At 38.6% G+C, this 17,242-nt stretch overlaps 1 protein-coding gene across 1 annotated transcript in view; it reads left to right on the plus strand.

Moving 5' to 3' along the window:
* LOC122556382 (zgc:153039) overlaps positions 1–17,242 on the plus strand; it is a 119,937-nt gene that overhangs the window by 5,892 nt on the left and 96,803 nt on the right. The window contains exons 2-6 of the mRNA XM_087993556.1: positions 3,083–3,217; positions 11,755–11,895; positions 14,175–14,462; positions 15,824–15,931; positions 16,360–16,471. Coding sequence (XP_087849682.1) covers positions 3,083–3,217; positions 11,755–11,895; positions 14,175–14,462; positions 15,824–15,931; positions 16,360–16,471 — 784 coding nt within the window. The remainder of the gene's footprint in view (positions 1–3,082; positions 3,218–11,754; positions 11,896–14,174; positions 14,463–15,823; positions 15,932–16,359; positions 16,472–17,242) is intronic.

The raw sequence follows: 17,242 nt of genomic DNA on the forward strand, positions 1-17,242 counted from the left end.
GCCAACACCTAGATAACCTAATCTGCTGCTTCACTTCCCTAAAGGCAACAAGAACATTTCCAAGGCTGACTCTTTTTTCAATAGCAGATGTAAGGGTACCAGGATGAAGGCCAGGTTACCTTTGAAATTTGTGTAATAATTCACCAAGGAAAGAACGAAGCACCAGTATGGATGTGGGTCACTCGCACTTTATCTTCCAATGGATGTAACCTGGTCCTTTCAACTCTGTAGTCCAAGTAAGTCACGTTGGGTGCCTTGAACGCACATTTTTTCCTCCTAAGGTGTACACTCACCTTGGAGAAATGTCTAAGGACTATGTCCAAGTTCTCTAAATGCTCTTCATTGGTCTTCCCTGTTATTAGTATGTCATCCAGACAAATGACAACTTGTGGTGGACTTTGTAAAATGTTCCCTGTTGTCCGCTGGAAAAGGGCGCAGGCTGATGATACCCCAAATGGCAATTTCGAATATTGGTACAAACCCTTAGGATTGCAGCATACCTCTGGGAGTCCTCATCTAACTACAATTGCAGGTACGCATGACTGATGCCCAGCCTCATGAAGGACAGCTACCCCACGCCCCTCCCCACTGGGCTTGTATATAAGTCCTCTACGCAAGAGATTGGATTTTTATTCAACTGTGAAAACCATTTGTTTGAAATCTGCACAAAGGCCCATCAGGCTTAATGAATGTGACTGGTGCTGCCCATTCTGCAAACTGTAATGGTTTGATGATACCATTGCTTTCCATGTCTACTTTTGCATGCAAGGTAAATGGCTCTGAGAAGGCCTTGCAGAATCATGGAATTGTTTCCTAGTCAACATGGAAGTTGCCCTTGACTCCAGTGATTGTCCCCAGATCTTCCTGAAAAACGTCTCTGGATTTAATTAGGACTTCACCCAGGCAGCAATTTTCTAAATGAAACATGTTCAGCCAATCAAGTTGAATATTTGTCAAACAATTTCTCCCCATTAACCTTGGGTCTCAGCCTTTTACTACAATCCGTGGTAACTGAACCAGCCACTTCTTATTAGACACCGAAACCAAGTTGTACTCCTAATCTGGAAAGATTCCCCAGTGTAGTTTCTCAGTCTAGCTGAGGTCTTGCACAAACATAAGGGTTGGAGTTCAGTGCAAATTTTGGTAAATCACTGATATAATCCTGCCGGTATCAACCTCCATTAAGACTGGGTGACCATTTAACTAAATGTTTATTTTGATTCTGATTTGGATGTTGCAAAGCAATTTAACTGTTCCATACCAACTGGAGGTAGAAATTCCAGGGTTAGCACTCCTGGATACCGATCGGAGTTCTCTTACTCAATTTTGGCTTTGTGCTGTCTCAAGTCCGCGTACTGGCAGTAACTACAATTGCCTGCTGGACCAGCCCCTGAAGAAAAAATTTTACCATTTGGCTGAGGCTTGACTTTGTTTTGGGGTTTTGCTGTGGGCTGACCTATAGCCCCTCTGTTCAGAGTATGTCCTGAGTGAGGCTGTGCAACTGCCTTCATTCAAGTGGTATTCCCCAAGCTCCGTTGGCCTGGCGAGGGTGTCCACTTCTGTCTGAATACCCTGCCACTCCACTTGCCACATTTTCTCATGACAAAGCCAGTTGTAGTGCCTGATGGATGTTCAGCTGGGCTTCAGCCAGTAGGCATTTTTGCATGGCCATTAATCCCACATGGTCTCTCAGCATCTCACTTCAGGTTAAAATCACATGCATCTGCCAGTCATCTTAACCTCATCAAAAATCCCAAAACAGCTTCTCCTGGTTCTCAAACTGCAAGTAATACTGATAGTATCTCAGAATTAGGAGACTTGATCTCATAATATTCCTTAGCTAAGTCCATCAACTCCTTGAAGAGTTTTAGTATCTGGTATGTCTGGGAAAGTTGGGCTCCTAATAACTGAAAAAACTGCAGGTCTACAAACTGTCTGGAGAATTACACATCACTTTTCATCTGCACCAATGTCATTTGCCCAGGAAAAAAAAACACTCTTTCCATATGCTGGGCCCAGTCTTTGATGGCAGGATCAAACAAGTCAAGCTTCCCAAATAACAACATGATGCCAGAAATGCTTATCCCAACTTAAAGACAATTGTTGTGAGGAAATCTCTTCAGGAGCATTTTATCTGTCATCACCACTACAATAACTCCCTGAAGGCCAGTATCCTGTCACCAAGTAACATGTGCATAGTGCGTGATACTGACGCAGCTAGCTCAGAGCTGACTCCTAAAGTGAACAGAACCCCTGCCACTCCTGTTTTTTTTTATTTGTCAGCCAGGACTCCCTGATTAAAGCTGTTAACCTGGGTCACTCAGGGGACTCATTCTGTGAAGTCCACCTGGCTGACCTCATTCCAGTCACTACACAGGGAGCTCTCTCAGCAACCCAGTGAAGATTTCTCAGGGCACTTGTATAACTTTTTCCTTGTGAGCGCTTTATGTTGCTGATTTGTTTTGGTACAAGGCAATGACTACAAATTTTTTTAAAGCAGTTGAATGAAGATGTTAAATGGTGCTTCATAGTTTCCCTTCCTTGCATTCATGACCTCTAGTCTTTGAACAACTTAAATGTGACTCCCTTTACATAAGAATTTTTCTCCTCTTCTAAAAGTAGTCGCTCTGAGATGTGGTGCTATATGCTTATTTCTTTCACTTGAATAAACACAGATGAAGATTGCTAATAAACTATTTGATTCTATTATGCATCATAAACATAATCAGTTCATATTGGGATCATTTGCTAAGTTTAAACCATTAACTGGGTTATTTGGGCCTGTTGCAGCATGCCTACACCCATCCCTTATCGAGGTCAGTGGCCTGAATTGAATTCCTATTTATTGTAGGAGACAATAAACATTGGAGATTATCAGAAAATTATCAGTCAGTTGAATTGTCAAGACTTATTTGCTTTGTCTTATGAATATGTGGTGATTGTCACATTTCATCTTCCTCTTTCAATCTGAGTCACAATGTGAGTAGATTTGTACTGAAATGTTTTCCTATATATGTGAAAGTTATTTTTATGTAGTGCAAATGTGTTTCTTTTATAAAACAATCTTTATTTTACATTGAAGGTTTCGTTATTGGCCAAGCAGGACTGTACCAGAGCATACTCATGTACGTTGTGGCATATTTCATCATAAGCATGACTGTACTGTCAGTGTGTGCTATATCTACTAATGGAGCACTGGATGCTGGTGGTGCCTACTGTATCTTTTAGAGTTATGATTTCAGGTTCGTTTAGATTGAGTATTAATCTTGAGCAAATCTAAATTCAGGGGATCCAATGTGTTGATGATTAAATACATCCATTGAAACTATATTACAGAAAGACAACAATATTCCAATGACCTAAACTAATCAAATAATCAACTAATCAAAGATAAGAGGGGCTATTTGGTTTACACAGGTAGTGGTTCATGCATGGAATGAATTTCCAGAAGAAGTGATGAATTTCGGTACAGTTAGAATGTTCAAAAGACATTTAGATAAGGACATGTGTAACAAATGTTAAGAGGGATATGGGCCAAATGCAAGCAGGTGGGACTAGTTTAGATTGGAATTATGTTCGGCATGGGCTCGTTTAACTGTCGGATCTGTTTCCGTGCTTTATGACTCTAAGTATATTTAGGCTAGCAATTTTCTTTTTTGAGTCAAGGAGCATCTTTAATTAAACTAATAACTTTTTGATCAATTTTACTTTATTGATCTTTCAACACCCACTTGGTGGATATTTCTTGTAGCATTCCTAATCAGTTCAATTGGGAAGATTGTAAAATATAATATCGGTAGCAAATGTGGTACATAAAGTTCAGAAGATGATGTTGGTAGGAAACAGAAGCAGGAGTGGATTATACAACCCCTCAAGTCTGTTTTATCATTATTAATATCATGGTTGATGTGTATATTTTAATTCTAATGATTTTATATCTTGACAGTTTTATTTCATTTAAAAAGAAAAGTTCAATTCATTTCTAAAATGTATGGATTGACCCAGGAAGATTTTTTTTTACTTCCATACAATTTTGCGTGAAGCTGCAGTTGAAAGATTGCGCCTCCAACAGAGCAAATAGCTTCTCAATGTCCACTCTATGGAAAATTTTTGTCACTTTAAATCTTAAAACAGATCACTTTCAATGAAGTAATGTCAAGGCAATGCAAATCCTCTGCAGATTGTCTTCATATTTTATTCCTGTAACAACACTTATCATCAACTGAATCTGTTTATAGTTCAGTCAAGCTCAATATTAACCTGAGGTAAGATGTTAAAATTGGGTGCACTACTCAGAATCATAGAATTTTACAATACAGAAGGAGGCCATTCAGCTCCTGACAGAGCTACTCAGCTAGTCCCATGTAGAATCATTGTATAGAAGATCAGATTGGTCGAGCCAAATACAAATAATGGGTCATCCATAAATCTGTAGAAATGGCTTATGAATGTTAAACAAGTAGATTTTTAAATAAAATAGTTTATGGAACTTGTGTATTCCTGGAAAGCTGAGCATTAGTTGCCAACCCCTATTCCCGTTGAGTAGGTGATGGTATCAGTTTTGGAACTAGGGCGATCTGTACTGATGGGACAGTCTCCACCTGAGCCAATCTGGAGCCAGTGTTCTAGTGAAAAGGATAAATAGGGTGGTCACTAGGACTTTAAACATGTGGGGGGGGGGGGGGAAAGCAACAGGGAGTATGGAGTCAAGTAGAAAGATAAGCAGCAGTTAGCATGTGTGCTGGGTTTAACTTCAAGGCAGACTAGGAATGAAGGAAAAAGGAAGGATAACTTAGGGCACATTACCAGAGGTGATGGGAATAATGAGGATAAGAAAATTAGCATTAAGGTGCTTTACCTGAATGCTCATAGTATTTGTAACAAAGTAGATGAATTAACAGCACAAATCACAGTGAATGATTGTGATGTGGTAGGCATCACAGAGACGTGGTTGCAGGGGGTTCAGGACTGGCAGTTGAACATCCAAGGATTTACAACTAAGCAAAAAGACAGGGAGGTGGGCAGCGTTGCGTTGTTACTTATGAATGAAATTAAATCTTTGGCACTGAATGACATTGGATTAGATGATGTGGAGTTGAGGAATCACAAAGGCAAAAAAAACATAATGGGAGTTATGTACTGACATCCCAGCAGTGATCAGGACTAGGGGTGCAAGATGTACCAGGAAATAGATAAGGCAAGTCAGAAAGGGGACTTCAGTACGCAAATGGACTGGGTGAATAATGTTGCCGGTGGATCCAAAGAAAGGGAATTCATGGACTGTTTAAAGGATGGCTTTTTGGAACAGCTTGTGATGGAGCAGGCTACTTTGGACTTAGTGCTATATAATAAGCCAGACTTTATAAAAGATCTGAAAGTAAGGGAACACTTAGGAGGCAGCAATCATAATATGGTAGAGTTAAGTCTGCAGTTTGAAAGAGAGAAGACAAAATCGGATGTAATGGTGTTCCAGTTAAATAAAGGTAATTACAGGGACATGAGAGGAACTAATGGAAATCGACTGGAAGCGACCCTAATGGGGAAGACAGAGCACCAATGGCAGGAGTTTCTGGGTATAATTGAGAACACAGTACGGAGGTTCATCCCAAAGAAAAGAAGAATTATCTGGGGTGGGGGGGGCGGGGTTTGAATTAAACAGCCGTGGCTGGCAAAGAAAGTCAGGAAATGTTTCAAAGAAAAAGAGAGAGCCTATAAAGTGGCCAAGAAGATTGGGAAGACTACAAAAACAAACAGAGGATAACAAAGAGAGAACTAAGGAAGGAGAGGATCAAAAATGAAGGTAAGCTAGCCCGTAATATTAGAAATGATAGTAAAAGTTTCTTTCAATACATAAGAAACAAATGAGAAGTAAAAGTAGAAATTGGGCCGCTCCAAGTTGATGCAGGAAGGCTAGTAATGGGAGATAAGGAAATAGCTGAAGAGCTTAATAAATACTTTGTGTCACTCTTCACGGTGGAAGACATGAGTAATATCCCAACAATGCAGGAATGTCCAGGGGCAGAGTTGAGTATGGTAGCCATTACAAAAGAGAGAGTGCTAGAAAAGCTAAAAGGTCTAAAAATTGATAAATCTCCGGGCCCCAATGGGCTGCATTGTAGAGGTCTGAGGAAGGTGGTGGAAGAAATAGGTTGCAATCTTTCAAAAATCACTGGAGTCAGGGGAAAGTCCCAGATGATTGGAAAATTGCTGTTGTAACCCCCTTGTTCAAGAAAGGATCAAGATAAAAGATGGAAAATTATGGGCCAATTAGCCTAACATCGGTTGTAGGTAAAATTCTAGAATCTGTTATTAAGGATGAGATTTCTAAATTCTTGGAAGTGCAGGGTCGGATTAGAACAAGTCAGCATGGATTTAGTAAGGGGTGGTTATGCCTGACAAATATGTTAGAATTCTTTCAAGAGGTAACAAGTAGGTTCGACCAGGGAAACCTAGTGGATGTTATCTATCTGGACTTCCAAAAGACCTTTGATAAGGAGCCTCACAGGAGCTGCTGAGTAAGGTGAGGGCCCATGGTGTTCAAGATGAGCTCCTGGCATAGATTAAGGGTTGGCTGTCTGGCAGCAGGCAGAGAATTGGGATAAAAGGTTCATTTTTGGAATGGCAGCTAGTGACAAATGGTGTTCAGCAGGGTTCAGTGTTGGGGCCACAGCTGTTCACGTTATATATAAAGGATCTGGATTTAGCGACTGGGGACACTTTGGTGAAGTTCGCCAATGCTATGAAGTTAGGTGGACAGGCAGGTAGTTCTGAGGAGGTGAGAAGGCTGCAGAAAGATTTAGACAGTTTAGGAGAGTGGTCCAAGAAATGGCTGATGAAATTCAATGTGAGCAAATGCGAGGTCTTGCACTTTGAAAAAAAGAATACAGGGACATACTATTTTCTTAATGGTGAGAAAATTCATAAAGCAAAAGTACAAAGGGATCTGGGAGAGATAGTCCAGGATTCTCTAAATGTTGACTTGCAGATTGAGTCCGTGGTTAAGAAAGCAAATGTAATGTTGTCATTTATATTGAGGGTTGGAATGTAAAAACAGTGATGTACTACTGAGACTTTATAAAGTTCTGGTTGGACCCCAATTAGAATATTGTGTCCAGTTTTGGGCCTCACGCCTCAGGAAGGACATACTGGCACTGGACCGTGTCCAGCAGAGATTCACACGGATGATCCCTGAAATGATAGGCCAAAAATACGATGAATGGCTGAGGATCTTGGGATTGTGTTCATTAGAATTTAGAAGGTTATGGGGAGATCTGATAGAAACTTACAAGCTAATGCATGGCTTAGAAAGGGTGGACACTGGGAATTTGTTTCCATCAGGCGTGGATACTAGGACCCGTGGGCACTGCCTTAGAATTAGAGATGGTCAATTTAGATGGAAATGAGGCGACATTTCTTCAGCCAGAAAGTAGTAGGCCTGTGGAATTCATTACCACGGAGCACAGTGGAGGTTGGGATGTTAAATGTCTTCAGGCAGAGATTGATAAATTCTTAATCTCTCAAGGAATTAAGGGATACAGGGAGAGTGCGTGTAAGTGGCATTGAAATGCCCATAAGCATGATTGATGGAGGAGTGGACTTGGATGGGCCGAATGGCCTGCCTTCCACTCCTTTGTCTTATGGTAAACTGCTTTCTTGAACAGCTGCATACATATGATATATTTTGAAGTTATAGCACTGATGGATTTAATTATTTGTTGGTACATTTCACACATCTCTTCCCAATCCCATTGTCATGTACAAGTATCATTGCCAAGTTTATCTACTGTGTATCCATTTGTAAAGGCAGAAACCAAAAGACAGGGAAAATAGATAATTTTAAAATTTCTTTCTTCATAATCCTCCCAAACAAAAATGCACTTGCTGCCTTTTGTCAACTTCCACAAGACACCAAAGCCTTGTGTGTTTATCCTTCTTAGTCCATTACATTATGTGCATCTGTTATTGTGGTGTGAAATATAAATGTTGAGTTATACGTATTTTGAATATCATTTATATGGGGGGTTGGGGTTTGAATTTTTTGAGGTTGTAACATTTATGTTGGTTTCTGTATGCTTGAAGTTAATGATTAAAATTAAGTATTTCTGTAGCCATGGCAATTTCTTTTTAAACAGTTTGTTAGGGCTACTTTGACATTACAATGGATTCTTGCTTCCTTTCGGATGTTTTATGACTTAGCAAGGCAGACAGCTATATTTCAAGCTTTTTGTTAGAAATTTCTGGAGTGAGGGTATTTTTCAACTTAAAGAAAACATCCACAGTCAGGAGAGAGTGGGAGACTTTTACTTTTATGGGCAGTTCTGTGAAGTCGATGCGTGAAGATGTATGTATAGAGCAATACTCGTGAGAAGAGGAGAATATAATACACTAGATTACCTCAGAGTAAAAAGGTAATGATAACCCAACGTTTCTGGTTACGGAATAAAACCTGAAGAAGACTTGGAGATTAGCTTGTTTAAATTTGAATGTATGTTAGCTCGAGGACTAAGCTGTTAGAGGTTCCAGTTTCTTGGGAATTAAATGTCATAGTTACCTTTTAGACCGGTTAATGAAAGAGAGAGAGAATTCTGATATGAGTGCTGTATAATGGTTGCTGTTGAGTTCCATAGAAGGGATTCTTTTGAAACCTGTCAAGGATTATTTTGATGTAATTATAATTTTACTGTTCTTAAAACATAAGGTAAGAACAAGGAACAGGAGTAATTAATTTAGCCCCCTGAGCTCATTCTACCATGCAATACAATCGTAGCTGATCTCATCTTGGCCACAACTCCACTTTCCAGCTCATTCCACTTAATTCTGTGAGAATCAAAGCTCACATATCAATAAATTTCAGTCTGAGTCAAATTCTGAGCAGCGAATTTTATTGAAACGTACTTGCAAGACGGGTGTCTAACGAGTTGGCACCCCGATCTGAGGGTTACATTCTGATTTATGCAGTTCAGCTGTGTCTCTTGGTCCTCCCCTTTTACCCCATAGGCTACGCGCTACAGCAAAAATCAATCACAACCTCTAGCTTCGCTCCGCCTCTGTTTACTTCTCCTACTACTCCTAAGCCTGTCATCCCTTACTCTTATTTATCTTTTCCTTTTATGTGACTATCGTGGCATAGTTTGCTGTCTTTGTGCAATCATCCTGCCGAACTAAATTCTGTCTGTTGGCCACATCCCTCCTGCGACTGGTACCCTTTTCTCCTGCAACTAGTACACCCTGCTCCACGGTTGCTCTGCCCTAATAGTCATGGATAATTCCACCTGTTTTTGCTTCTCACTGTTTAGTATTTGCATGCGCAGCCCAATTTTATCATGCAAGCTTTTGCAGAAGCAACACCTGTTCCCTTATTCTGCACAATTTTAACCCTATATCTTACAATTCTTCAATCCATTAGTAATTGAAAAACTCTCTATTTGTTTCCCTTTTAAATTTAGTCAATGTCCTAACATCCACCACTTTCTGGGGTAGTGAATTCCACAGACTCACGTCCTTTGAGAGAAGCAATTTCTCATCATCTCTGTATAAAATCTGGCACCCCCTTTCCTATTGTTCAAAACTCTTTGCATTTGAATTAAGTAAATATTTTGGTTAATTCTGGTTTTAGTTCCATGTCTTTTGCTAAGCAAACTTGTGTTTTATTTTCAAAATAAAATCTTCAACATTGCATACTTCTGCCCCAGTGAGAGAGCATCTTGTTAAGACCAAAACAAAACAAGCTAAAGCGTGCCAAGCCAGATTTTGGTCAGGCATCTGACTTCTCTAATAATAACATGAGCTGAGATCATCATAAATACGCAAACCATATATCCTCTCTCAAGGAACATTTCACTGCATTTTATATGTTTTAGATTAGATTAGATTAGATTAGATTAAGTAATCTAATCTAATCTAATATGTGTTTATTATTGATCATGATAGTGGTTCAAGATAAAGTGAAATGTTTGTACTGCCAAAATCTAATTGTACCGGGGCATATCTTTTACCACTGAAATTTGAATGGGGTAGTCTTCACTGCAAATTCTCCCAATGTTCCCAAGGTTAGGAGGAGCCAGTGTTGGACTGGGGTCGACCAAGTTAAAAATCACAACACCAGGTTATAGTCCAACAGGCATATTTGGAAGCACTAGGTTTTGGAGCACTGCTGCTTCATCAGGTAGCTGTGGGACAGGACAAAAGACACAGAATTTATAGCAAAAGATTACAGTGTCATGCAACTGAAATGATATATTGAACAAACCGAGATTGCTGTTAAGTCTTTCATCTTTTAAAATGGGTTGCAGGTTTCGGTTCATAATATGTAAATCCCGGAACTACTTTTAAGTCACATTCTTGAGATAACTGAAAGTTTTATATAAAAAAAAAAGTGATGTCTCAGCTCAGGCATTGCATTAAATGGGTGAGGTTTGAGTCTATCTGGATCCCAATCTTGAGTCAGGTTCTATTTCCAATGTTCACAAGAACCTTAATCCTCATAATATGTCAAGTATAAAATTACAGACTATACATATTTGCAATATGAGCTTCCAATGGTGGTGTAAAATATGTCATCAAAATAATTTTCTTGTATTCATGGTCCTTTTTGGTAAAGAATGCAACTTTTCATTATCCTTCCAAACATTGCAGGTTTTTCAGGATTTTTCTACTTTCCAAAATAAAACTGATCACCTAGAATTTCAAAATGGAATAGAATAATTTGCTAAATGGATAGTGGCTAAGTACTAGCACTTCTGAGCACTTATCCTGCTTTGATCAATTAACTTGTATAACTAGGAGTTAGTGAAGTGTGAAGGAGCAAATAGTAAATTAATTGAAGTGTGAAATTGACTGAAGGTTGAAAGGTAAGGAACACAGGCCTCAATTTGCAGAAAGCTTATGTCATAGGAAATGTGTATCTATGATATTATGATGGTACAAAGATCACAGAAAGCTATGGCACGAGTGATTTGTATCAGGACAAGCATCACACCATTGTTTATTGGTAATTTTGCACTGCTGCCTTAGATCCCTTAGACCATTATTACAGCTTCATCCCCAAGCAAAAGCAAGGGTGAGATCAAGTTTGCTGAATTAACACCACATCATGATGATCACAGTCACGTTAAATAGAAGACTCTGAATCCTGTGCAATGTTAATTAGATTTGCATGTTTTCAAAATTTACATAAAGTTTCCATCAAATAAAATTCCTATGCTTAGTGTTGCAAAGGAATAGGATTAAAATGCAGCTATTTGTAAACAACCATTGCAATCAAAGGACTGTAGAATTTATTTGAAAACATATTGAGTAATTAAGGGACAAGTAGTTGCCTGATTTTGTTAGGTATGGGTTCGGTAAATCTCCTTTCATATCAGTTTACCTTGAGAAAGTGTAAACAGTTTTGTCAAATGCATTTAATGTGTCAACTGCAGTTTGTAAATACTTAAACTTACCATCAATCGACCAATAAAGCAGCTTGAACACTCGAGTTATGTCATTACAACAATACTGTTTGAGTGTGGGAGTGAAATAGATGGCAATAAACAAATGGACTTGTGAGCTTTGTTCATTAAATGTTCAATTAAATTGCTAGCATTTTTGTTTAAACCAGACTTATTGCATTGAACATGAGGGAGCTGGAGGCATTATTTTGTAAAATGATTTCTTGCATGCAATGTTGTGAATCAACAAAACATCAATGTTGTGAATAATCACTCAACTGCAAAAAGTGTTGCTCTCTTTTCCTTCACTGATGCTTGTGGTCAGATATGATCAGTCGAGCTTTGGGTCCTGAATTTGGAGGCAGCATTGGAATCATGTTCTTCTTTGCTAATATATGTGGAAGTGCTCTCTATGTCTTGGGACTTGTTGAGTCCATTGTTGACATTTTTGGATTGTCACCAACAGGTAGGTTAGTGAGTTTAAATAATGGTCTAAATTCTGTTTCAGATTTTGCATTTTTATTAAACATTACACACTTAATTATGGGGACTGGTATTCACATTACAGTGATATATGTTGGCAAATAAAGCCGAAAAAATGAGAATTAATTGGTCAGCTAATATAACAATAAGGATCTGGTGCCTCCATGCTCTGGACTCATACTGAAACCACAAATGAGTTGGGTTACAGTTGGAGCAGGGGCTCTTGTCTACCACTGGTTATTCTTATGTATCTTTTGAAAGGAAACCATGGGTGAAAAATTGTCTTAGCTGTAGAAACAACTCACTTGTAGTGTTGGTAACATTTTTGAAAATCCTAGAATGAAGGAGTGGACATTGGGCTGATGTTTTTGTTAGCAGCAGAGACTAGGACCTGAGGGCACAGATTTAGAGTAAAAGGAACACCCTTCAGAACAGAGATGAAGAGAAACCTCTTCAGCCAGAGAGTGGTTAATCTATAGAATCCATTCCTACATAAGTCTGTGGAGGCCAGGTCATTGAGTATATTTAAGATAGAGCTAGATAGGTTCTTGCTTATCAATAAGATCAAAGTTTATGGGGAAAAAGTAGGAGAATGGGTTTGAGAAACTTAAGTGCCATGTTTGAATGATGGAGAAGACTCAATGGGCTGTATGGCCTAATTTCTTCTGCTGTGTCTTATGGTCTTATGATCTATGTTCATTTGGGAGGTGCACACTCATGAAGAATGCAAGGGCTTGACAGTGATGTAATGAATGGCTACTATTGGAGAGAAACCACATTCTATACTGTGAAATTATCTGAGAATAGTAGTTACTTTTGGCAGAGAGCATTTTGGAAGGATCTGCTATACTTTAATGTTTCCAACCAGATCTGGCAATGGATGTGCCAAATATGCTTAACTTTGTGTTTTGAGGGAGCAAAAATGGAGTCATACCAGGCATATTGACCAAGTCAATGAGAGATTTGGCTGAGGTTGAGGGACAAAGGTGGAATTAAGGGAATTGACAAACAAATCAAAAATCTCCACAACACAAGTGGATGAGGTGGTTAAAAAAGGCATATGGCATGCTTGCTTTCATCGGTCAGGACATTGAGTTATAAAGTTGGCAAGTGATGTTGCAGCTGTTTAAACTTTAGGCAACATTTGGAGTGTTGCATGCAGTTCTGGCTGCCACACTATCAACAAGATGTGGAGGCTTTGGAGAGGGTACAAAAGAGGTTTACAAGTAGGATGTCTGGAATGGAGTGTATTAACTTTGAGGAGAAGTTGCACAGATTTGTATTGTTTTCACAAGAGTGTCAAAGGCTGAGGGATGACCTGATCGAAGTATATAAAATTAAGAGGCAAACATCGGGTGGTGTCATTTTCTTTCAAAATGAAAATGTCAAATACTAGGGTGTGCAAAACACTAGATTTAAGGTGAGAGTGGCAAGTTTAAAGAAGATAAGGAGACAGTTTTTTTTTTACACAGGGTGATAAGTGCCTGGCATGCACTGTCAGAGAAGGTAGTAGAAGCAGATATATTAGCAACGTTTGAGGCATTTGGACCAATACACAAACAGACAGGGAAGAGGAGGATACAGACCATGTATAGGCAGATGGGGTTAGGATGACATCATGATCGGCACTGACATAGTGGGCTGAAGGGCCTGTTCCTGTGCTGACTGTTCTATGTTCCACATCTGTTGTGGCAGAGGCAAGTTGAAAGGTCAAACAGTTATAATTGATTTAGGATTGATAATTTTTATGACGGCAACTTTGCGGCAAAAGTTTTGCTAGTACTCTGTACTCTGACAAACCGGTCATTCAGTTTTCACATAGCTGACCTCCTGGAGAAAAGCCTGTGAATACCTGGCTTACATTTTTTTTACTAAAGTGAGGAAGATCAAACTTGTTTGGGCCATTGTCACTTCTGAATGAGCTAAATGAATTCACTGGTGGATAGAGTGTAAAACGCATCTAGCCACTCCATTATTTACTGTTGGCCAAACCAGGATCATCTTCCCCGATGGAAGGTGTGAAGCCCAAGGCCTTCAAGGTCTGCCCCCAACAATGACAGTACATGACCGCAATAACTCGAGTTACAAGTTTCTGTAGACAAGTCATTCCCATTTGCAGAGAAATGTTCATATTGATTGGGATACTGTCATTTAGTAAACTTCTACAAATGTTCGTGCCATAGAAGTTAAAATACAGCTGTAAATTTTACAGGGAGTAGACAGAAAGTTGTATATTGTTAATTGAGTTATTGTCTTTTTCAGGGCAAACCACAAGCAGCATTCAGGTTCTTCCTCAGTCCTACTGGTACGAACTTCTCTATGGCAGTGTGATTCTTATTTTCTGCCTCCTTGTGTGCTTAGTTGGAGCTGACATCTATGCAAAAGCCTCCTTCATAATTTTCCTCATTGTTATTCTGGTACTTGGCACAATATTCATCAGCTTTTTTGCAGTGTCACCAAAATCTATTAACATCACAACGTCCTTGGGGAACATCTCAGAGGCTTCATTCACTGGATTTAAGCTGTCAACTCTGAAGAGTAATCTTCCATGTAAGTTAATCCTAAAAGTAAGTATAGGGTAGTAACTTCATTCAAATGCATGTACACTGAAATGATGTGAGGGCAACAAAGGTTAGCAACTATTTATTCCATCTGTTTCAGCTTCATTTCAATTAAAATGCTTAATCAAAGCTTATGGCCCAACAGTTTAGATATTCAGTGTAATTACTGAAAATAACCATCCACGTAGATCTTCTGCTGGCTGATGCAGAAGACAAACTGCAATTTTTCTTCAGTATGTATTACTGAAAAGTGATGCATGCTGCCAAAGCTTTTTGTATTGGATATATCAAGATAAATGTCAATTACAAAATTTTGAACTATCGCAATAATTTATACCACACAAGGAAAGGGTACTGTTGGGTTGGCGTTTTCTGGAGAAAGTAACAAGGAACCAAACATTGGTCCCCCATACTTCTAGGCAATTTGGAAGAGTACAAGATTTGAACATATGTTCTCTGCAAACAAAAAAAAAAGTTCCTTGCATACAAAGGTATGTTACTTCCAGCAAATGTAAATGAGCCATGCTAGGAGCTCAACTGATCATCCTGATTAGTTGTTAGTGTAGCTATCAGCTAATGTGTACAAGACGAAAAGCTATGGCTATATGTCTCTCATCAACCGTCTTCAAGTTCTGTACGACCAGTGAAATGTTTTCTTCACTTCTCTCAAGTAACTTTTTCTTCTTTCTGACCAAATATTTTTCTTAACGCAAGAATTACTACTGATTAAAATTACTCACTTTAGGGTGAACAGTCCCAAAGCTTTTTACAAAGATTAATAAACTAGTGGTTTGTTTCTGGAAATTACATTATAACAGTCAACTAACTCTCCAGGATGAAATGAGAGAGGCATACAAGCTGATACAGATTTATTAAATTCTTATTAATTTCTCCCAAGTGTGGCCATGTTATACTGCATACTTCTGTTCAGAGTGTGTAATTGTTTATTGTTAGTCGGTCCTTGTTGCTCTGTTAGTATCCCTGGGTGTATTTGAGTAACATTCCCAGATTGGTCACAAAATTGCTACAAAAGAACTACAAAATTGTAATTTGTTGGTGCCAACCCAGTCGAGGATGAACGTGATACCTTTGCTCATACTGAACCATGAAACGACTTGACTTTTAACTGGGGCAATTCCTTAAGGAAGAATAAGAGGTGAAAATTGGATTCTGTTATTTATTTGTGCATTCTTTGTCATCCCTAGATAAGTGGGGTTAGTCTGCGAAGGAAGGGAACAACATAAACAGCTCTTGCTATTTTTCACCTACCACATGTTATAATATAGGTTTGTGTTGTTTTTCATTTCTTAAAAGAAAAGCTATAGATTTGCTTTCAATTTCTTTCCATAGCTCAATATGTAGAAGACTACACAACTGGAAAGGTGATGAGTTTTGCTGCTGTCTTTGCAGTAATGTTCAATGGGTGCACTGGTATCATGGCTGGATCCAACATGTCAGGTAAGGTCCAAGCAAATACTTGAAGGGCAATATAGGTCTAAATGTATCCATAAATTTGCTAACTGTACATTGCATACACATTAATTAATATGAATTTTGAAGATTTTGAGAGGCAGTCTCCTGTTCTATGCCTCTGCATTATGAGGCCATCAGGTAACAGGTTTTGAAAAAAATGTTTTGAATGCCTTGTTGATACCACATTGCATGGACCATAAGATTTATTACACAGTAGTTTATAAGGATTATGTTCTCAGTATATATTACAGTGTTTATTGTGGTGCTTAATCTATAGTGGCACATTTGTTGCTAAATCATTTGTTAAATGATATTTGTTGTTTGTAAATATCTGCTTTTTATGCATCATGAAAAACTCAATAAAGTTTGGATAACAAAGTTAACTGAAGCTGTAAATCCTTGCATCCTTTCAGGTGATTTAAAGAACCCCAGCTATTCTATTCCCCGAGGCACTATTACAGCAGTAATTTTTACATACATCGTATATAATATTTTATCGCTCATGATCAGCTGCACTTGTGAGAGGTGAGTTTGATTTTACTTCTTACATCTTAAATCCTTAATGATAAATAAGCTAATCCTTTGTGAGGCTAGTACAATAGGTGCTGACCCTCTGTCATTTTACACTATGCTTAAATGGAATTATGATTTCAAAGCAAAAGTGTTACAAGTATGTGTGTTCTATTGTTGCTCTTCCTGCTTTAAACAATTATTGCAAAAGCTACCTCTTTGAAAGTGCTCTTGAGACAGTGAGCCTAATTTTGAGGCCGTCAAATTAACATTTAAATATACCTGTGCCCGTTCACTTACACTTATTTCGCCTACAATGTTCTGTTGAATTTCCTCCCTACCAATTCAGTTGACGTTATTATAACATGGGTTTGTAAACCAGACCAAATCAGCCTTGTTAACATTGGATTCACAACACAGTGAAATTAACACATTCAATGCCCCTCAAAATTGCCCGATTGTTCCTAACCAGACTTAGAGTAACAGATATCAGACACCAAGGTTAAACTTAAATAGATATTAACAATATACTAACTATAGCAAAACGAAGCTAAACCACAAGGTGATCTAAACCTTCTTTAAATCACCTGAAAGTCTCTGATTTAAGCCCAATCTTCTTAGATTGTAATCCTCACAAATAGACACAGTTAAGGGATCACTTAAAAAGAAAATAAGAGTTGTCATTTGCCAACTTGGTAATTGTCTCAATGATGAGGATTTAATGAAATCCTTGAATGAATGGATGTCTCTGTTTGGCTTGTCCGAGGATGGATGTGTTGTCCCAGT

This window comes from Chiloscyllium plagiosum, unplaced genomic scaffold (assembly GCF_037043375.1).
Source record: "Chiloscyllium plagiosum isolate Xiang-an unplaced genomic scaffold, Cpla_swu_hap1 HiC_scaffold_13, whole genome shotgun sequence".
Lineage (NCBI taxonomy): Eukaryota > Metazoa > Chordata > Chondrichthyes > Orectolobiformes > Hemiscylliidae > Chiloscyllium > Chiloscyllium plagiosum.